The sequence below is a fragment of the Manis pentadactyla genome, chromosome 8 (genome assembly GCF_030020395.1).
Source record: "Manis pentadactyla isolate mManPen7 chromosome 8, mManPen7.hap1, whole genome shotgun sequence".
NCBI classification, from domain to species: domain Eukaryota; kingdom Metazoa; phylum Chordata; class Mammalia; order Pholidota; family Manidae; genus Manis; species Manis pentadactyla.
The window spans coordinates 8755999-8779225 of NC_080026.1; the positions used below are offsets into that span (position 1 = coordinate 8755999).

The 23227-nt window shown below is 35.3% G+C and overlaps 1 protein-coding gene across 7 annotated transcripts in view; it reads left to right on the forward strand.

Annotated features, from left to right (window-relative positions):
• The window catches only part of LOC130678827 (sodium channel protein type 3 subunit alpha), a 113240-nt gene that overhangs the window by 76198 nt on the left and 13815 nt on the right, over nt 1–23227 (forward strand). For all 7 annotated transcript variants that reach the window (XM_036884368.2, XM_057505477.1, XM_057505476.1 and 4 more), the window contains 5 exons: nt 3786–3906; nt 5039–5193; nt 5923–6096; nt 19797–19919; nt 22115–22387. In XM_036884368.2, coding sequence (XP_036740263.2) covers nt 3786–3906; nt 5039–5193; nt 5923–6096; nt 19797–19919; nt 22115–22387 — 846 coding nt within the window. The remainder of the gene's footprint in view (nt 1–3785; nt 3907–5038; nt 5194–5922; nt 6097–19796; nt 19920–22114; nt 22388–23227) is intronic.

The window sequence follows — 23227 nt, forward strand, 5'->3', positions numbered from 1 at the left end:
TTTCTATTGTTATGCCTATATACCTACTTATATTTTTCTAATAACTTCTGAACTAGTATTAATTTATTTATTTAGTAGAGTCATTGCATTCCGTCATATGGAAAATTTCATTTCAGGTGTCTTTGCTTTTTTTTTTATATCACTGTAGTATCACAGCTATGGCAATATAAAGAAAGTAAGTTATTCTTCGTGTTTGTCACCAGTCACTTGCTTTTAAATCAGTTACATGCCTTTAAATAAATTTGGAAGTCATTTTGTTATAGCTATGATAAAATGTATCACAAACTACCCTTTTATCAGAATGCCACGGTGTTGAACTTAATGAGAAGAAGTTTAGATTACGTAGATAGTATTATATCAGTGCATAGAATTTTAAATGCTTAAGTAATTTTCTAGAGTACAGATGATTTAAAAATAGAACACTAAAATTCTTTATGTATACTTTGACTAAAGCATATCATAATCGATAAATTGTAACTAAGCAAGAACACAGTCTAAGTTTTAATTTATAAAAGAAGGTAAAATTACAACCTTTGAAATTTTATATACATGATTCAATATCTCTGTAATTTCACAGAATAAAATATATGTAATTTCCTATGACAAAAATGTGACCTATGAGGATTATAACATGAATAAGCCTAATCCCCTGAGTTAGGAAAAGTTGACTTTATATCAACCTCCACAGGGAAAGAAACCTCTCACAAAACAATTTTTAGTAAAGTGAACACTAGCCTACTAACTATCACAAACTTTGGTGCATGAGGGTCTACAAGTTTCTGTCTAAACAGTCCTTAAGGAACTTTCCAAAACTTAAGTTTAAAGAGCTTATCTGATAATCAGAAAAACTCCTGGATAACAGTGAAACCCATATGGGTTCTGCCTGTTTGAGAAGAGCAGAATATATGCAGTTTCTTCCCTGAAAACAGGGTTTCTGATTTTAAAACACGTTGTGCATCATAACGCCAGGCAGATAGAGGTAAACTCACTCACTACTGATGTTCCCTACTTTATAATGTATGAATGCATAACCTCCACAACCATTCAGGAAATTTAAATTATTTATATTCAAACATGTTAACCACATTCACAGACATTTACAATCTAAAGATAGCACCAATAGCAAAAATACATCCAGAGGTCAATACTTGATAAACAGTGGATTCAGTTGTCATTCAGATTAGTGGCTGCTGTTACTTGTTACTGTGAAGGGTCTGCCATAAATTAATAATTGTATTTAAATATAACACACCTGTAGAGTGTATGGCAGACAATTATAATGTGAAAAACTGAATGTCTCACAATTAACAGTGGTAAAATGAGAAGTGAAGGGTGAGTATATTCTCTAAAATTTTCAAATGGAAAAGTATGTGTGTGTTTGTGTGTACATACATATATACTTACTACTTTCTTCCCTCAGATTTCTTTATTGAATGTCTGCCAATATTTTAGGGAAACATTTTGGAAATACATGTGTTTTTAATCACTAAGATATTATTGATAAAATAATTCCTATTAATTAAGAAAAATGCATTTTCTAATACAATTAAATAGACTTCTGTTAAGACATGATTAAGTTATATATCAAAGTGGATGAAATCATCTAACCACAATAGTTCTCTCTATAAAACTAATACAAAGATGCATTCAACCATTCATTTATTCACTCTTTATAAACTCAGCATAACTATTTAGTGTCTATTCTGTGCTTGGATCTTTTGGTATATATGTATGTGTGTGTGTATGTTTTTGGTATATATGTACATAAATATATATTTGTACATACATGTTTCATATACATTATATATACATATATTTATAAAGATATTTGACATTGAAACCAATATAAAAATGTATATCAATGACACTTCAATTTAAAAAACAGGTATTTGATCAAAGCAAACAAGTAATGGACTAAGCATGCTATGAAATTCAGTGTGGTGAAATCATGCAAGAAAGAAAGACTTTGTGAAGGAGGAGGACCGTGACCAGGTTCAGAAGAAATTACTGAGCTTGGACTGGCCAAGAGAAAGACGAAACAAGAACCTTTTTATAACTAATCTCAAAATAATTAGGTTTCTTCCTGGTTTTATTTATGCAATGGGTATTACTGCTGCCTCTCATCAAACACCATATGTCCAACCCCTAAACCACAAGTGAAATAGCAAGGGAAGAGTTAGTTGCTGAGTCCAAACAATTATCCAGTACTTTCTTCATTATATCAGAAGCTGCTGCAATTCTATTCAGAGGTAGCTTTCGTGAGATTTTCTTCAAAGAATTAAGGTATTGTGGCTATAAAAAAGCAGAAAAATCTTGGGAGAAGAAAATAGTCTTGGCCTTCCACTTCTCCAAAAAGTAGGGAAATTTAAAGATAAATATTCTTGTGCTATAATGATCCTAAGAACCATCAGCCAAAAAGGAGAGCCTAACTTCTCTCTTCAGCATACTCCGTACTAGGAGGTATTTAATCATAGAATTATATTTTAAGTTAAAGTAATTGCATAATGTATTTAGTTGGACATGGTTAAATTAACCTCACCCTCAAATTAACACCACAGAAAGTACCACCTGAATATTGCTTTTCAATTAGTTCACACTGTAAAATACCAAACTATATTTTTGTTATGATTTCAATAAATCAAGTATTCTGAGCGAAATTTCATCCAATATGACCTATGTTTAGAGGGTCATTTAGGTATTTTTCAATAAAACATTAACTCTTTCTGAAAGTGATGGCAGAGTGACCCTACCCCTTAGCTACTAAAGTCAATGGAGGCTTTGAAGCCATTAACATATCCATGAGCTGTTTCTTTCATTCTAAAAGCTTAAATTGGCTACGTTGTGTTGTATGTCATGTCTTTGCATCAGTTTCCATAAAACGTTGGACATCCAAAATGTCTTCTCAAGTGGTCTCAGAGTATTTATTAGGTATTAATTCTTGCGACAGTAAAGTGGCTCTTCCTAGCCATGTGGCATATCACAGTGATTTATTTCAAGGAAAAATTCCCACCCTGATCAAATGTAGAACTCAGAACATGCTCCTAATGAAAGTCTATACAGATTCTAGACTACACCACTTTTGAAGAAATTTTCACTTAATTTAGAATTCTTTGGCAAGTATTGAATTCATTTAAACAGCTCAAAGAGAGGGGAAGAGAGCAAAGAGAGGAGAGAGAAAGAGATCCATCATTTTTCTGCTAGTAAAGTGAGAAAATTATGTAAGTCAGAGAAAAATATAGCTCAAAGTTGAAATATAATGACTGTGACTAATGTTAATGTGCCGTTCTTCCTTTCTAAAATTACAGAAACATGGACAGTAGTTAGAAACTACTGGTAATGTTCTTTGCCCTCTGAAAATTTCCATTGGAAGAGGTGGAAATTACAATTAGATTTGATGCATTTTTATTAATATTATCAGTAGTGGATATCATCATACCAAACTTTGATCAAACGATTCTTGATTTGGCTTGAGTATGCACGTATTAAATGATTTTCATATGGCATCCATTAACAAATGGAGATTATAAAACAAGTTAATCAGTATAATCCGTCCTTTCCAAATCACCCACAGTAAATGCTTTCTAGCCTTTTTTTGTCTGAATTAGGTTAGTAGTCACATTACAGCAGGACTTTAACTATGCTAAATTATTAGTACATAATTATCAATAATGTTAATAGAGTCATATGCCGTCACTATCATTTTTCATACTGTGACAGAGTGTTTCCAAATTAGCTGAATACAAGGAGAGAAAAATCACATCTTTGCAATGGGGTTTGGTTTTCAGAAATTAAATGCAACCAGCTCATCCGAAGGAAGCACAGTTGACATTGCTCCACCCCGAGAAGGTGACCAAGCCGAAATGGAACCCGAGGAAGACCTTAAGCCAGAAGCTTGTTTTACTGAAGGTAAACAAGCTCTACTATGACTAAATGCAGTCTCCCATCTTTCTTTACACAGACTGAATATGTTTCAGTTGAAGGAAATATTTCAAAGAAATGGTGAAGACATGGTTATCTTTGTTTCCCTCTTTTCTTCCAAAAAGTTAATTTATCTATACTTGCAGATCATACTACAGCAGCCTGGACACTAGGATGATTTGACATGTCTTTTTTTCATGCTCTAGAATGTGGAGAAGCTAATCCTATGAGATAAATAGAACTCTGGAATGCCATCTCAGTGATACAGCAGTCCCTTCAGATTTTATTGGCAGTGTTGTGATTTGACTGATGTTGCTGCAATAATTACACCCCATCCATTACAGTTTCAAATGTAGCTAATATGCACGGTGACCAGAGCTGTTTGGGGAAGCTGACACTGTGAAGCCTTGATAGGAGGAGGAGTAGTTGTTCTCACAGTGACCACTGCAGTGTGTTGCACACAAATTAATAAAGATTTGCCGACTCAGTTTGATTGGACTGCATCTGATGTGTAGTAAGTAGTTCAGAGAGTTAGAGCAGAAGAGTCGATGGAAGTGAGAAATAACATGAAAACTAAGAGGGGGAGGACACTGGAACAGAGATACCGACTGACAAGATGAGTCATAGGTGTGACTAAGAAAAGCACTGAAGCTGAAAATAAATTAGCTTGGGAAAACTGATAGCGGCTGATACCTAGGAAGACAGAGGTTTTCTGTGCATGAAAAGAAGGGAGTAAAATTCCAGGATCACATCAAAAAATGAATAAACAGTCTAAGCAAGTAGTTTCTCCTAAACCTGAAGGTGTCTTCAGACCCTATTTCTTTCAGTGGCCTTGAGGCAAAGAGAGATCCTAACTAGTGTTAAAGAATGAAATCACTTACACTCAAGCAACTCTTGGTAAACAAATTCCTTGAATTCCAGGTAGCTAGCTGAATATATAAGCCTGAAAACGATTCATTATACAAGAGGGATGCTGAAGACAACTAGGGAATGAAGTAGCCAGATACTCAGCCTTTAAAGTGACAGTCTGAGACTGGGACGGAGAGAGAGCAACACGATTTCTTTCGTATTTATGATTAAATTAATTTTTCTAATTTATTACATTTAACGTATCTTTTAGGATGTATCAAAAAGTTTCCATTCTGTCAAGTAAGTATAGAAGAAGGTAAAGGAAAGACCTGGTGGAATCTTCGGAAAACCTGCTACAGTATTGTTGAACACAACTGGTTTGAGACTTTCATTGTCTTCATGATCCTTCTCAGTAGTGGTGCTCTGGTGAGTGAAATTCAGGTTGGCATGAATCAGGTTCTAGTAAAATAGCTTATTCTCTGAAAATAACACAAGCATACACTGAGCTTAGGAAGCCAAAGAGGAGGTATATCTGCGCCATGCAGTGCAGAGCACGCAGGATTTAACTACACCAAATTGAGTACAGAATTCATCAGAACCATGAATAGCCAGATGAAATCTCTCAGCTGGTCTTTATCTAACAGATGTTTTCCTCACTGAGATGACCATTTAGAGAGACATTCCATAACTTTGTTACCTTCCATGTTAAATACCATCCAGTTCTAATAATCATATTAATCATTTATATGTCCATAATAATCATTTGTGGACTTAAAGTGTCCTTTGTTTTCTTTAGGTCTAATCAATTCTTTCAAAATAAGGAAGATCATTCAGGGAATCATTACTAGAACTTCTGGTTACTTTCTGAGTTCATTTTACTTCTCTAAAAGCAAGTCTTTGTAGCGGTAATTGAGCTGGAGGTTTTGGAGTGGCAGGCAAAGAAGAAAGCATGTACTAAATCAGTAGAGACTGACATTTCCTGGCCAGCACTTTCTGTTAGTTTAGTCTTTAGATTTTTGTCTCATGTCCAGTGTTTATGTTATTAGACAGTAATTGTCAAATTATTGCTTTGTGCCCAATATATACTAAACATTTTATCAAGTATTTGGGGGAGGCAAGCCATTCAAGTAAAATAAAATTATTCTTGATTCACAGGCTTTTGAAGATATATACATTGAACAGCGAAAGACTATCAAAACCATGCTAGAATATGCTGACAAGGTCTTCACTTATATATTCATTCTGGAAATGCTTCTCAAATGGGTAGCTTATGGATTTCAAACATATTTCACTAATGCTTGGTGCTGGCTTGATTTCCTGATCGTTGATGTAAGTATCCTGAGTGATTTTTATGAAATCCTTTTTTAAAGAGGCGAGTTTGACATTTCATATATTTCTGTGATTAAAACCTTGACTTTTGAGAACCTAGTTTCATTAATGCTGATACAATTATGCAGTTATTTTTAAAAAAACAATAACACAGAAATTATAAAAGTTTCATGGAAAAGAGCAGAAGGGGTCCTAAAAATGTGAACATTAGTAAAAACAAAACACAGAGAAAGTATTCTATGCCATAAACAGACAGCATTTCTTTTTCTGAAAGTTAAGGTAAGGAACAGCTAAAAATCTGCTAGACAGATCTAAGCACTTGGCTTATTAGCAGTTAAAAAAAAATCTCCAGGAGGTAAAATCAAGATGGATTTGGGGCCAGGAATTGTGAGAATTGCACTTTAATCCTTTACTAGAGTATATGTTACTAAATAATGTGTGAAAATGACCCATTCATTATATTCATTTATCCACGTACCCACAGAGACAATAAAATGTATTTACATTCTTAAATCAGTAATTAGATATCCCAGTAGTTAATCGTATTTACCATGCGAAGAGTTAGGTGTAGGAGCCCTACTCTGAATCTGATTACCCTAAGGTGAGTAGTCAAAGGAACTTTGCCAGTTACGGGATCTGTCTGATTTGCAACCTTTTTTTAATTCCAAGCAATGGAGAGGCACTGGGGCAAAATGACAGTCATCTGGTTCTTTGTAGTCTGTGATAAGCCAGTGCACAAGGCTTCGCAGCCTCCCAACAAAACAAGGCAATTGACGCACTCTCTCCAGCTGTTCCCTAGCCATCATAAAGCACTTTATTTTTAACTCTTAACACTTGCCAATATGAATCAATGATTGCTGTATGTGTGCATTCATTCTTTTATCATTTTTGACAAGTGTGAGCCTATCTAAATTCTACTCTCCTTTCTCCCATACATACATATAATTCTAAAACCACAATGTGTTTTAACCCTTTCAGTGGATAAGAAGTCTGCTGCCAAATCACTTTTAGAGACCAGAAATGACTTCCATTTTCCAATTCCAATCTCTGGTCTTTAATGAATAATAAGAGATGAATCTCAGTATTATCCTGAAAAGCTATCCATAAAGGGAAGTGTGACATTTGCATATTCTGCAGCTGGAACGGACCTCAAAGAACATCTAGCCTTTATTTTCAGACATTAGGAAACTGAAGCCTCAGTTCAAATAATTTTCCTAAGGTAGCACAACTGCTTAGTAACAAAGATTACTATCCAAATTTCCTAATTCCCAATTCAGTGGTCCTTTATCCCAAAGGTTTCCTATCTAACTGTTATAAACCTAATATTATTACATTTTCAGACTCGTTTTGGGATTTAGCTCTGATAATCTCCAGCTTCTTCCAGAAGTGACAAAACAGTAAATACATTTAGGAATCCTCTCGGTTCAAAATGATTTTGTCATATACAAAGATCATTTACAAATGTGATAGACCTTTTCCAGAAAATTCTGAAATTTACTGAAATATCCACATTTACCGAAAAATTTACATTTACTGAAACACTACATTGTACTTTAATATATTTGTACATCCATAAATTTGTCTCATATAGAAAATATGAATATAATGCAAAAATCTCTTAAGAGCAGAGGTTTTTGTCATGTTTGTATGTTTAGACACATAATAGAGACACTTAGGTATCTACTTAACAATGTACAAATGAATAAATTTAATGGCAAAGAACGGTGCCAAAAAAATTATTCCCTTTTAGTGAGTCTAAATTAGCAGATTAGAATTGGGTACTAAAGCTTTCTACCTTTGGGCAACTTAAGTTACCTTAAATGGGTCTATTTTCTTCTTTTTCCCAAAGCGGGGGCTGAAATATGTAAATCAATGTAACCTCATGTAACAACTTGTTCTCAGATCACTGGATCCATTATGTTAAAGTAAACACAGAGAAAAAACAGTTTTTGAAAGTACAAAACATACTTAAATGGGCTTCACAGTCCATAAGGTATATTGTAATAATATATAAAAATTATATTGCTATCAGCCACAGAAAGTAAAAAAACAAAACACATATCTGAAATGTAAGTTAAGTACTTCAAACCAGAAGAAATATGCTTTCAAACCTTCAGAAATTTATCTATGTAAAAAAATGTAATCTCTTCAGATCCCTAGCTGTAAGTGAAAAGTAGTACATTGTAGTGGGCTATCTATCCAACCTCCTAACATTCATTCATTTATTCAATAAGGATTCTTAGTACCTAAGAAGGAGCACATGCTATTCTAGACAAAAGAAGTATGAACAAGACAGATCAAGTCCTGTTAGAGCTCAAACTCTATGGGAGAGGGTAACAGATAAGAAAAATGTAAAATAAAATCTAAAAATAAGACCAAGGCAGATGGTAATCAATGCTGTGAAATGAAACAGGGTAATGGGATAGGGATTACTGCAGGGTGGGCAGCAGGTGGACAGTGTTAGCTAGAGTATCAAGGGAAGGTGTTTTGGGGAGGATAATGATGAGAAGGTGTCTTATACCATTCAGGCTGCTAAAACAGAATACCACAGGCTAGGTGGCTTATAATCAACAGAAATTTCTCTCTTCTGGAGGCTGGGAAGTCCCAGGTCAAAGTGCTGGCAGATTAAGTATCTCATGAGAGCCCACTTTCTGGTTCCCAGCGAGCTCTGTGGGTTATCTTTTAAAGGCATTAATACCATCCATGAGGGCTCCTTCATCATGACCTAACTGCTTCCTAAAGGCTGCACTTCCAAATATCACCACACTGGGGATTAGGGTTCAATGTATGAATGTGGAGAGACATAAAAATTCAGTCTATGACAAGGTGCCAGTCATTCCCAGACCTGAGGGAAGAGAGAAGGTCCTGAGGGAAAGATGAGCCAAGGACACTCAGGAGACAGAAGGAAAACTATTGTGTCTGTGTGTGAGGAAACATGGGCAAGACTAGCAGAAACTTAATTCAAAAAGGTACGGAGAGACCATGGGAGGAAGTTCATGTTTTATTGTATTTGATCATATATTGTATGTGTTATGTAATTTATTATATATTAATAATATTTACAAAGGGAAGCTCAGGGAGGGGCTGGTGAGCAGGGATATGATCTGTTTTAAAAAGATCACATCAGGTGATGGAGAAAGAACAGCAAAAGAGTTGAAGCAGGGAGATGAATTAGGGAGCCATGTTAATTAGGGAGCCATCTTCTAGCAAAGACTCTATTATGTCTTAGACTAAGGTGATGAGACTTACTGAGGGATAAAATATGTCATATGAAGAAAAGGAAGAGTCCAACAAATAGGTTTTCTTTCAAGCTGAACAAATGGGTAGAGGATGAAGCCATTAACTGGAATGGCAAAGATCAAAGAACAGGTTTGACAGGGCAAGCGGATGGTAGGTGGGAAAAGGTTATGTTAAGTGTGAGATGCCTATGAGACATTCAAGAGTAGATTTGAATTTTATATAAATTCAAGCTCTGGAGAGAAGCCAGGACCTGATTATGAACCTGAGGTCATCAGTATACAGGTGGTCTTTGAAGTCATGAGCTCACCTAGTCAGGGAACATAAGCTGACAAGGAAGTTGACAAGGAAGCCTAGACCAAACTTTCGGGACATTTCAAAATTTATAGAGTTTGTGCAAGAGATGTAGCCAGTAATCTAGACTGAGAAGTAACAGTAAGTAGAAAAAGAGAAACAGAATATGCATGGGTTCATAAAAGCCCAGAGAAGATCAATGTCAAAAGCTGCATAGAAGGTCAAGTGACATGAGTACTGAGAATTCACACTGAAGATTTGGCAAAATGTAGGCCATTGGTGTCATGAATAAGAGATATTTCATGGAAGTGATGGGGACAAAGTACTGATTGGAAAGGTTAAGGAAAGAATGGGGATGAAGCAATAGAGACAGCAAGTATACTAATTCAGGTTGGAATCAATCAGACAACTTAAACTATGCCTTTGTCTACCAGAACACTGCATGAGATTAGCCACTTTTTCTGATGCTGTATGATATTTTTTTTTTCCTATCTAAAGGTCAAAAAGATACTATCTTGGTATAAAATACAAGCTATCCTACACTATAACTATATAAGCTATACTATAGATGCTGTTATTGGCCACACAATGAACTAAAAATATGATCAAAATTTGCTGAAAATAAATTCAGACTTCCTGTCCTTAAGGATTTTGCATAAATGTCATCCCTGAAAAAATTCATCTGAGCACCTATCATAACAACTTCAAATTAAGTTCTAAATTATCCTAAGGTGCTGATATGTCCAAAACACACTCTTAGTAAAAGATTAAACCCATCGTGAAATATTTGTTGCCTATAGATGATTTCTCCTTTATAGACAGCACAGGTTGCTGATGTGGTTGAAAAGAAATGCTTGATATTTGCTGCTCAGAAACTCTTTTCCTGATTGCTCAAAGGCCCCTTAGAATCCTCATTATGCTCTTTTGAAGTAAACAAAAGCAGAATAAGGACACCTTCTGATTCTAATATATTTCCAATTGCCAGAAACATCTAGAATCTAGTGTCCCTGCCTTAGTTCTTGACATTTATTCTTAACATACTAGCATCTTCAATAATGAAGCTATAATTGTTACCGGTAGTAGCACAGTAATATACTTAGCACTTCCTAAGCACTTACTGTAGGAATAGCACCAATTAAGAGCCTTCCTTAGTAATAATGAAAACTGATAACCCTGGTTTAATGCTTACTGTATACCATTGCTGCTGAAAGCACTTTATACATGTTAATTTAATCTTCAAAACTCTGTGAGTTAGAAACCATAATTATCCTCATTTTACAGATGGGGAAACTAAGGCAAAGAAAGGTTAAGCTAAGCTACTTGCTCAAGTCAACATAGCTAGGAAGTTGCTAAACTGGATTTTGTACACAAATCATTTGGCTCTAATGACTGTTCTCTTAACCCCTACTTTACAAACCTCATTATCTATGTATCTGTTTAATTATAAATTATTTGTCAATTCTCTTAACAATCCTGTGATATAAGTCTTATTACTGCATCTATTTTGCTACAGAGAAAATGAGGTTTAAAGATGTCATATATAAAGTAGGTGGCAGAGATGCCTCTTTCTAGCACTGTGCTCTCTGCCCCATATTTTGCAGTAGGGCACAGATCTATTTAAAATACTGTGTCGCACTAGTCAGAGTTTCCACATTACACTCTGAAGATGGTTGCCTACAAATGCTGGTGAATAACAATGCAATGTCTTGCTAATATGAACATACCTGCCCTGAATTGCAGCTGGAGCTCTTGTGAAGAAAATTGATTAAATTAAAAGAACTTTCAGGTAAAGGGACTGAATAACTACAAATTTCTATCATTTCATATCAGTCTCTGATCTCTCTCTAGACATATTTATATATGAACAGTCTGGTATGTGCACTGGCTTCTTCTATAATTGTCTCCTAGTAAGAAGGATCCACTTTGTACCTTTTTTAGGAGGATTTAATTCTCTTAGCATTATCAAGTTATTAATAAGATAAATTTATCACTGGCCAGGTTTATAAAGATAATCCTATTAATTCATAAAGCTTATAAAATACTATCTTTCATTCTTAAAAATATGACTTTAAGCACATGGAGAGATGTTTAGCCTTTAATTCTGGTTTTTCCTTAAACCCAAACCCGTATTTCTAATTGCTTTTGGATGTAGACTTCTATAGATGTCTATTAGGTCCATCTGTTCTAGTGTGTTGTTCAATGCCTCTGTGTCCTTACTTATTTTGTGTCTGGTGGATCTGTCCTTTGGAGTGAATGGTGTGTTGAAGTCTCCTAAAATGAATGCATTGCATTCTATTTCCTCCTTTAGTTCTGTTAGTATTTGTTTCACATATGCTGGTGCTCCTGTGTTGGGTGCATATATATTTATAATGGTTATATCCTCTTGTTGGATTGACCCCTTTATCATTACATAATGTCCTTCTTTACCTCTTGTTACTTTCTTTGTTTTGAAGTCTATTTTGTCTGATACTAGTACTGCAACACCTGCTTTTTTCTTCCTGTTGTTTGCATGAAATATCTTTTTCAATCCCTTGACTTTTAGTCAGTGCATGTCTTTGGGTTTGAGGTGAGTCTCTTGTAAGCAGCATATAGATGGGCCTTGTTTTTTTATCCATTCAGTGACTCTATGTCTTTTGATTGGTGCATTCAGTCCATTTACATTTAGGGTGATTATCGATAGGTATTTACTTATTGCCATTGCAGGCTTTAGATTCATGGTTACCAAAGGTTCAAGGTTAATTTCCTTACTATCTAAGAGTCTAAGTTAACTCACTTAGTATGCTGTTACAAACACAATCTAAAGGTTCTTTTCTGTTTCTCCTCCTCCTCCATTCTTTATATATTATGTATCATATTCTGTACTTTTTAACTATCCCTTGATTGACTTTGGGGATAGTTAATTTAATTTTTCATTTGCTTAGTAATTAGCTACTGTACTTTCTTTACTGTGGTTTTATTATCTCTGGTGACAGCTATTCAACCTTAGGAACACTTCCATCTATAGCAGTCCCTCCAAAACAGACTGTAGAGATGGTTTGTGGGAGGTAAATTCTCTCAGCTTTTGCTTATCTGGAAATTGTTTAATCCCTCCTTCAAATTTAAATGATAATATTGCAGGATAAAGTAATCTTGGTTCCAGGCCCTTCTGCTTCATGGCATTAAACACATCATGCCACTCCCTTCTGGCCTGTAAGGTTTCTGCTGAGAAGTTTGATGTTAGTCTGATGGGCTTTCCTTTGTATGTGATCTTATTTCTCTCTCTGGCTGCTTTTAACAGTCAGTCCTTATCCTTGATCTTTCCCATTTTAATTACTATGTGTCTTGGTGTTGTCTTCCTTGGGTCCCTTGTGTAGGGGGATCTGTGGATCTCCATGGCCTGAGAGACTATCTCCTTCCCCAGATTGGGGAAGTTTTCAGCAACTACCTCCTCAAAGACACTTTCTATCCCTTTCTCTTTCTCTTTTTCTTCTGGTATCCCTATAATGCAAATATTGTTCCATTTGGATTGGTTACACAGTTCTCTCAATATTCTTTCATTCTTAGAGATCCTTTTTTCTTTTTATGCCTCAGCTTCTTTGTATTCCTCTTCTCTAGTTTCTATTTCATTTCTTGTCTCCTCCACCATATCCAACCTGCTTTTAATACCCTCCATCGTGTTCTTCAATGACTGGATCTCCGACCTGAATTCATTCCTGAGTTCTTGGATGTCTTTCCGTACCTCCATTAGAATGTTGATGATTTTTATTTTGAACTCCCTTTCAGGAAGAGTCATGAGGTCCATATCATTTAAATCTTTCTTGGGAGTTGTATTAATAATTTTACTCTGGACCAGGTTTCTTTGGTGTTTCATGTTTGTATATGGCGCCCTCTAGTGTCCAGAAGCTGTAGTCGCTGGAGCTGCTCAGCCCCTGAAGCAATGTCAGGGGTCGCAGTGGAGCGGTACTGGTGCCTGGGGGTAGGAAAGAGCTGTTCCCTGTCTCCTGGCTCCTGTGCCTGTCTCCACTGCCTGAGCCAGGGGGCCAGTCACACAGGTATAAATTTTTGTCCCAGAGCAGCCGGATATGGATCCCTGCTTTCTACAAGCAGCCGGAATCCCAGTCTCCCCAGGAACTCTGCCTGTATTAACTTTCCAATCCGGTAGTCACGCGAGTCTCATGAAAGCACCATGAAATGTAGGTTTGTGCTCCCAGAGCAGATCTCCGGAGCTAGGTGTTCAGCAGTCCCAGGCCTTCCACTCCCTCCCTGCTCCGTTTCTCTTCCTCCCGCCGGGGAGCTGGGGTGGGGCAGGGGCTCGGGTCCCGCGGAGTCACAGCTCTGGTACGTCACCCCTTTCGCTGAGGTCTGCTCTTTGCTCCAGGTGTGTGCAGCCTGATGCGTCCTCTTTCCTGTTGCTCTCTCAGGATTAGTTGTGCCAACTATATTTTCTAATTGTATCCAGTTTTAGGAGGAAGCCTCTGTCTCTCCTCTCATGCCGCCATCTTTAATCCTCTCCCTATATTTCTAATTGCTTCCTCAGCAATACTTACTGATATTCCTCCTCAGTATATTCACTATCTTTCTCTTCCAATCATGTATTTCTTCCTGAACTCTCTGTTTAGTCTGGTGGTGACATATCTACGAAGTCAAGTAGTCAAATGACATCTTCAACCTCTCCCACTTTTCCACCCCTCAAAACCAATCAATCAGCAAATTCTCCTTCATGTTACCAACTAACAAATTAATTGGGGGTCTTGATATTCCTCTTCAGCACCATACCAACACCACTATGACTTACTGAGCCCAGCAATAACCTACTAAATATTCTTTCTGCCTCCATTCATGACCTCATGAAATACTTCCTTTTGGAAGATCCATACAGCCTTTTCTCTTCTCACAGGCCTTCCTATGGGATATCACACCAGCTCATCAGCCAGGATTCTACACTGTGGCAGTAAAGACAGATAAGGGTTCTCATGTATATTTATAACAACTAACCTTTGTCTTAATTCATTTAATCTGCACAACAACCACTGAGGCATCTACTGGTATGATCCTAATTTTGTAGAAGAGGAAACTGAGGCACACACTAGTTACTTAGCTATTAAATGACCAAATATCATATTGATTATGTAAAATACCAAAAACAATTCCTATCTTCCTAGAAAAAAATAATGAAACCTACAGATAGAGTCTAAATTAAATACCCCATAAGAGAAGTTATCATGCTCACTATCAATCAGACCAACACATCAAGTGTTTTTCCAGTCATACACTGATTAAATATGATGCATGCATTAATAAAGATACTGTGATTTGGCTTTTCAGCATGAATAATACATAGTGTTATTTCACTTTAAATTATCTTGAAATTACCAAACTATAGAATTCTAGACAAGGAAGTAAACTTAGAAATCACTTGATTCAAAGTCTCCACTAGAAAAAAAAAAAAAGGTATTCTGGAGTATTTGAGTGCAATTCCTGTGGAACACATGGCCTCTCAGTGCCACAGAGCAGCCCACAGTGATTATCCATTCCCCATTCCCCAGCGATGAGCACTTCGATATCTCCAGCTTCCTGCTGCACAAACAAGACCATAATGATCTCTGACATAATGACAGAAATGTTTGCTCTTACATAGCTTGTGAACATTTTCAATTTTCTAATTATGTACAAAGTTAAGGACAAAAAAAATAAACTATAAACATTTAACATAGAAGTGATGTCAAAGGCAAGAAGCAGCCTGAGTTACAAACTTTCCTTACATAAAAATGGACTTTGCTGACTGACATGCAGCAAAGAAACTGCCCTTCACTTCTCCCAGACACTGGCCGTCCTTCACTCCATCCCTGCCATAAACCTTACCCCTCCCACTGACCAAGTCCCACCTTGTCCAGTGTCCCCACCCTCCCTTCTTCACCAAGAGCCCTCTGCCGCCACTCCCATGGCAGTTTGGGGTCTGGCCCTCACCACTACCTGAGCTCCATCTCCTTTTTAGAAGCTGCAGAGAAAATAGGAAATAAGACTGTTCTGGGGTAGAAAGGGAGGAGTGCACCTAGCAACTGAAGTTACAGGTGCCCTTGATCTAGCAAATATTGAGTTAGTCCATATTTAACCCTATGGTACTACAGTACTATGGAAAACCCACAACTGCATTATGTATTGAAGGGGCTTCTGTGGCCTCACAGGGAAACCCAAGCACAGTGTGGATTACTGCGTCTATGTTCTGACCTCTGCAGCACATAAAAATCTCACTCTGTAAGCTGCGAAGCTGTATTCCACTCTGCTCTCCTGCGTGCTGGTGGGTGGATGAGGGGACTCGAGAGTGTCCAGCTTTTCTGGACAGAGATGCTCAATCAATTGTTTTCAGCACCACCTGTCATACCCGTTTTAGAGGAACTTGGTGCTTCAGGTCCAGAGCCTTTTAAGAATTCATTGGAACAATGTTTTAAGTTGCCTCTACAGACTTAGGTTTCTGCTCTCTCTGCCCTGCTGAGAAAGTAATCTCTCTATACTCTCTATAGTCCAGAATTTGCTAAAACTCTCCTCCTTGACTCTTCTGAAATTCTCTTTGTATTACTTTGCTTTCCTCCTAGTTGAATTTATAGGGAGTGTATATAAATACAGTTTTTTGACAGATTAAAATGAAAGTTTAGAGAGACTCTGTATATTTTACTATTTGGCTAATGATGTTTTTTGTTGATTTGTAGGAGCTCTTTTTATATCAAGGAAATTTAATATTTTGTCACATGTGGTACAACTGTTCTTCCTGTTTGGATTTTTGTTTCTTGCCTTTTTTTGTCATGTAGAAATTTTTCACATTGATTGAGTCAAATTTATCAGTACTTTTTTCTTGCTTTTTTTCACATTTATGAAGACCCTCTAACTTCAAGATTATTAAAACATTTTATGTTTTTTCTGGTTTTATAGTTGGAATTTTATTTCTTCATTTTTATTTAATGTTTTAACTTTTATCAATCTGGAACTTAGTTCAGGAAAAGGTATGAGGTTAGAATCCAATTATTATTTTCCTCAAAATGGTTTCTCATTTAAGCTATTTGTCACCCTCATTTAAAACACTACCCTTATCTACATGCTAAATCTCAGTATGTCTTGGATCTAATTTGAACCTTATTTTGTTTCATTTATTTGTCTACTAATGTAATAGCTTTAATTATTGTAGATTTATCATTGGTTTTAATATCTGGTGGGATCTGACTGTTCTTAAAACAATAATATTTTAGATCATTCTTATACTTTAATTTTTACATGTTAATAAAGTGTATGTAGTTCCAAAGGATTCCTGCACATTAAAAAAAAATTAATATGAAAAACACATTAGTACCTAAAATAACTGTATTATTGCTTATAAAAATTTTTCACTTTCTTGTCTTTTTGGGTCAGCAATAATATATATACAAGTAACGACTTCTCCCACTTTTCTAATTTTTATAATTTGCATTTCCTTTTCCAGAAAGTGCTAAATAATAATCTTAGTAGTGGGCATATTCTTTTAGTTCTTGTTTTAATGGGAATGCTTCTAGATTTCATCATCAAAAAGTATGCAAGCTTTTGTAGTGAAATGTATCATGTGACTACATGGAGGTGATCATCATATAAGCTTTCATTTTTGAACTGCTCATATTGAACTTAAAAATTATCTTTAGCCATTTTTAAGGGAAATAAATTTATATCACTTGTTTCATTAACTACCCACAGAATTTCCAGGGTGAAACATCAACTCTCTCCCACATTATTCCTTTCCTTTTGTCTCAGTTGCCATAGGAATGTGGTAGACATTCTAAACCCCTCTAAACCCCTCTAACCTCCAGCACAGACAGCTTAATATATTTGCTGTGTAGAGAGGTACCTAGATTCACGTAAATTTGTACTAACAGTTCTGTTTTTGTCAAAACAGCTTCTGTTACACTTTATACACATTAGCAAGAGTGCCTCTTGTATTTAGCACAAAAGAAATCAGGATGTGTCCTGAAAGGTTGGGGACAAATTTGCTTAAGTGAAAATACACTGGCCTTGAAAACAGAAGACTTAAATTCTAGTTATGTACTTGCCTCTTTTACCTTTTCTTGGTCTAGTCATCTGATCACTCTGAGATAGCATTAATGACTTGTAAATTATAAAGCAGAATACCAATAGAAAACATTATCTTCAAAATTTAAGTATACTTACAAACGTTTAAAATTATTTTTTTCAAAAACACCTTTAAAGCATAGTAAGTTTTTCACATTAGTCAACTCAATACATGACGTTTTGCCTTACACAAAATGGCATGCAGTCCATTAAAAAAAAGAGCAGTTCACTAAGGCCCAGCTTCTCGAGCAACATGGAGCCACCGCAGTGTCGGGTAGTCATATGTAAGTGTTGTTTCTGAGCCTCTGAACTCACAACTTCCTATCTTTCCAATACTCTCCGGTTCCGGCCATTACCTTTCTTTTCCTTTTAAATCATGAGCTTCTTTACTTCAGAGTGTTGAGGAATTTGTAGCCACTTCCCTTTAAATGCCCAGGTCTCAAATACAGGACTTGGTTGGGAAGATGAAGGAAGCTTTTGGAAAGCAGATCCAAAAACGTAAAGACGCTGTAATGCCTCCTGAGGCAAGAAGCCCAGAACACAGAAGCCTGCACATTCCCAAATAACCTTTCCTTTATTTCCGGTGTTCTGTAGCAGCGGACACTAGACAGAAATGAATAGGTCAATAAATTATCTTGTCACTAGTCATTTATTTTTCTGTTCAATTCTGTGAGACGTATGCTAAATTAATCAATGAGGGGACAGTGGCTCCATGTGCCTTTGAAGCCTCAGTTCTGGTTTGGATGTTATCCGTCACACCATGTGTTCCTGGGCAGCTCACTGGTTTCATCCTATCTCACTAGATTGTTGTCAGGATTCATTTAGACCCATTTTCAACAGGCCTTTTCACAAGAAATTAATGCTCTTAAGCCACCGAGTGGATGTAATGAATTACCAATTTATCTCCTATGCAGCAAGAAAAGCACTAGTTACATACAATCCTTCTAAGAACTAAGAAGATGGTTACTCAAATCATTTTGTTTTTGTGGTTCAGATGAGGAATGAATTTTTGATAATGGATACATGAGGTTAGCATGTAGTTTTGAAGTCAGATCACTTGAGTTTATGCTCCAATTCCATATCTTATTACTTAGGCATCCTTTTTTGAGTGGGGGGCTTAACTTCCTCACCAGTGAAAAAGCAATAGTGACCTACTTCTTCAGGTTTATATGCATAGACACTTAGAACAGAACCTAGCATATAGTGAATGTTCAATGTATGTTATATTGAAAGAAAAATCACAGCAAATGAAGTCTCTTTACTTCCAAAATGGGACACCTCTTCTTTAATCTTTCGTGTATTTAAGTTAAATTAAATTTATGAATAAATATCAGAAAGATGTACTATCTTAATGGGGGATACTATATTCTAAATCATAAGTCCAGTAGTTAGAATAAAAATTTCTTCATTATTATGAAACTATACAGTCTGATAAAATGTTTCTCCAGGTAAAATTATTCCATTATTATCTATCCAACACACTGACTAAAGCATACACAACCAAATATTAAGCACAATCAGAGAAAAACACTTCAACCCAGACCCTGAAAAGTTTATGTAACCTGGAAGGGAGGAGAAGATATCTAATCAAGGGACTCTACTACATGGTAAATGCCTCTAGAACATAAAACCATGATAGTACTGTGTGTCAACTACCCTTCAATAAAAAATAATTATCTAAAATAAATAAATAAATAAATAAATAAATAAAAACCATGATAGTACATAAATTTAGGAGAGAAACATGGTTTTCAATCAATATTAAACACAGACCCATGGAAGATCTGATCTGGCTTTTGAGCCAAATCCTGAATCATCATAGATAATATGCACAGGTTGAAAACGGCTCCATGGAGTGAAATATCTAATTGGAGGGGTTTACAGATGTTTACACAAATAGGCAAGGACCAGTTTCACTGGTAAGAAAAGCAATAGTATGAGATAAAGCTGCCAATAATGGTCCCACTATGTGGGAGATAAAGGCTGCCAAGCTAGGTCCAAAATTGTATTTGGTTAGTGCTAAAGAATAAGCACCACATCCCATGCATTTAGTTGACAGTTTGTTTCTTGGTGGACTGATGAATGTTTCTTTCCTTTTGTAGGTTTCTTTGGTTAGCTTGGTAGCCAATGCTCTTGGCTATTCTGAACTTGGTGCCATCAAATCCCTACGGACACTAAGAGCCTTAAGGCCTCTAAGAGCTTTATCCCGGTTTGAAGGCATGAGGGTAAGAACAATAAGAGCTCTCTGATGATTCATTCAAATTAAATATAGGTAGTTATTTAAATTTAGAGGGGTACCAAACTCTTATTTATTTCATACAATTATAGAACTTCAGAGACAGAATCAGAGATCACCAAGGTTAGCCTCCTGAAACTGAGGTTTATTAAACAGGCCCTCAGAAACTGTTTGCAGCAGAACTAGGACTAGAGTTCAGGTCTCCTAATGACAGTTCAGAGATATTTCTGTGTGCTATTTATTTCATTTCATTGCTTATACATTTTTAAAAAACTATTTCTTACTGACATTCATCCCAGGAGGGATGAACTTCCTCTCAATAAGTTTGCATCCTCAAAAATCACTGGTAATGAATGAAGGTAAATGGTGTTTATGTATTTTACTTCTTAATTAATATGAGTAATAATAATAGTTGTACAAGAAAACAATAGTAAATTATAGCCTCTTACAAATCTATATACCCTAAGAAACCAAGGTAGGGGGTTAGGATAATTAATTATTCATTTAGGCAATCCCTCAGGTTTGTTTTATATATCTCTCCTTTAACTGAGCATTCTGAATGAGCTTCACTTTTTCCATAGCACTTGTATTTTCCTTTCTAGCTCTCTTCCTTAGCATATATTTTATGTGTCTAAACATAAAGTACACATTTATATAGACACACACCCCCTTTCCACACCTCTCAAAATACTATTTAGTACAAAGGCCAGTTTTGTTTAATCCAGCTTCCATATGCACGTGGATACTGAGTTTCTTCTTGGCCAAAGGGCTTCTATGTTATTAGATGGATTGTTTGAAGCAATAAAAACATTTCAGCCTTAACTTTGAGATTCACTCACAATGGAGAATGAAACCATACTCCAGATATTCCAAAAGTATTATAATCAAAGAAATACCTGGTTTTACATTATAATTTCATTTAACTGCTACTTGATAAATTCACAAGATAAAATTCATAAAAATTTTTGAGTTTTTTCACACTAACTTTTTATCATTACTTAAGCTCACATCTGTTGCATGGTTTCACATTAATAATTCATTTTTTGAGGAAATATAGAAATAAAACAAAAAATTTATACATTTGTTCCTGTCTGTCAACTAATCTAAATTTGATATTTTTAATTCAGTCATATGACAGGACTAACATTCCAGCTATAAAGTATGGTTAAACGTTATCATTCATTTATTTGATGAGAGACGTGGGAAAATCATTTTACACAAATTTTAGTAGCAAACAAATCTGGCAAGTACAATGTATATAACTTGATTTCTAAAAGAAACAAAATTTGAGTAGCATATGAAATGTCTACAGTGTTGGATTTCAGGTTTTGAAGTCTATTTAAAAGTCTTTAGTGTGATTTCTAAAATGATATAGTATTTTAAAATAAAATAATAGTTTCACTTAATATAAATGTTTAATAGAACGGTCCTGTTGACCTCCCTGGGGATTTCAGAATACACCTTAATCTCTTCTGAATTCAATGAGAAGAAAGGTGACTCAGTTTCTCCTTCAGGAAATAGGTCAGTTTGGGTTGATGAAGTAACATGTACCCCAAAATGAGCATTTAAGAGATTTGAAATAATAATATGGACATATTCAGTACTTTTATGACCAGAGATAAATTCTATCTAGTCTCCTAATTTAATATACTTTTTTAAAATTGGGATTTAACAATAGGGATAAAAAGGTCCTTGTAAATTCTTAATCTGTCTTCATAAAAAGTTAACTTGATCTGAGGGTACAGGTGTAAGGCAATATTAATATTTTGTCATTTGTAAAGGGTTTGTTTAAACATGTTCTCAAATTATCAATCATTCATTAATGCTCTTGAAAATTAAAATGTACTGCTGAATGATGATTATTTCTTCTGTTGGTATTTAATACATTTTTTTCCTTTTTTCTCCAGCATACATTTTCTGACTCCATCTTACTGTATCAGGTTTTTGTTTCTTTTCACACTTTGGCATATTGTGCTTTCCTTAAATCCTTTAGCTTTTTAGTTATATCATTGTTTGCTTCCCTTAACAAATATGTTCTGGAAAACATCTGAAGAAACAACTTGTCCACCTAGATTTTTATTTAGATCTTTTCACACCCATTTTAGCATTAAATAAATTAATGAGAAGTATGGTTTCCATTATCACAATATGTTAAGCTGCCTTTTTTCTCATTTCCTCTTTTAGGTAGTTGTGAATGCTCTTATTGGAGCAATTCCCTCTATCATGAACGTGCTGTTGGTTTGTCTCATCTTCTGGCTGATTTTTAGCATTATGGGTGTGAATTTGTTTGCTGGCAAATTCTACCACTGTGTTAACGTGACAACGGGTAACATGTTTGAAGTTAGTGAAGTCAACAATCTGAGTGATTGTCAGGCTCTTGGCAAGCAAGCTCGGTGGAAAAACGTGAAAGTAAACTTTGATAATGTTGGCGCTGGCTATCTTGCATTGCTTCAAGTGGTAAGTCACTACTGTCTTGAGTTTTGAAAATGTTTTGAAAATGTTTCAAGAAAACCATTTCACCAATGTTCTTTCTTTGAATCGTTAATATCTGAGTACAAAAGTAGTTGTTTAACACCTATACTATTAGCTTCACTTGACTGTGAAGATGTTTTGCAGTTATTTACAATATATTTTCCCCAAAGTACAGCTTTTAGTATGTTTAGATGTGATTTTACATTTCTGATCCCTGTTTTTTCATTATATGATCAAGCACTATTGTGCTATTACCATTTACAGTTTTCTTTAGCAATCATCACAAAAGCAGCAATTTTATATATTAAAATGGCAATGTATATACATATTTTAGTGATGAATGAAATGTTATGAATTATTAGCCTGATAACCTATTGTAAAAACTTCTAAGGAGTATGGTTTACTATTTGTGGAAATGCAAATCTTATAGAGTGTATTTCAAAATGTGTAATGTTTAATAACTTTTACTTAAGAGTATATTAACTAATCAATAATTAATTAATGAAAATGATTAAGTTGTGTTTAAATACATGATAGGTTTGAATCATAGAGCTTATCTTTTGGCATGAAAGGGATTTAAGACTCCAATGGGAGTTTCATATGTCAAGCCTCTCATTAAAATTTAGTGTAGAAAAAAGTTGAGTATCTTCCAAGAGAAACAAAGAAAATGAGGTCCAGTCTCTTAATAAAATCTTAATCTATTTCACTTCTTCATTCATGTCAGTCTCTTTATAGAAAATTTCATAATATGGTACAAAATTTGTACAGTATTTATAATAACACTATCAAGTTTTCATATGGCAAAATGCCAATATTCTTGGATTA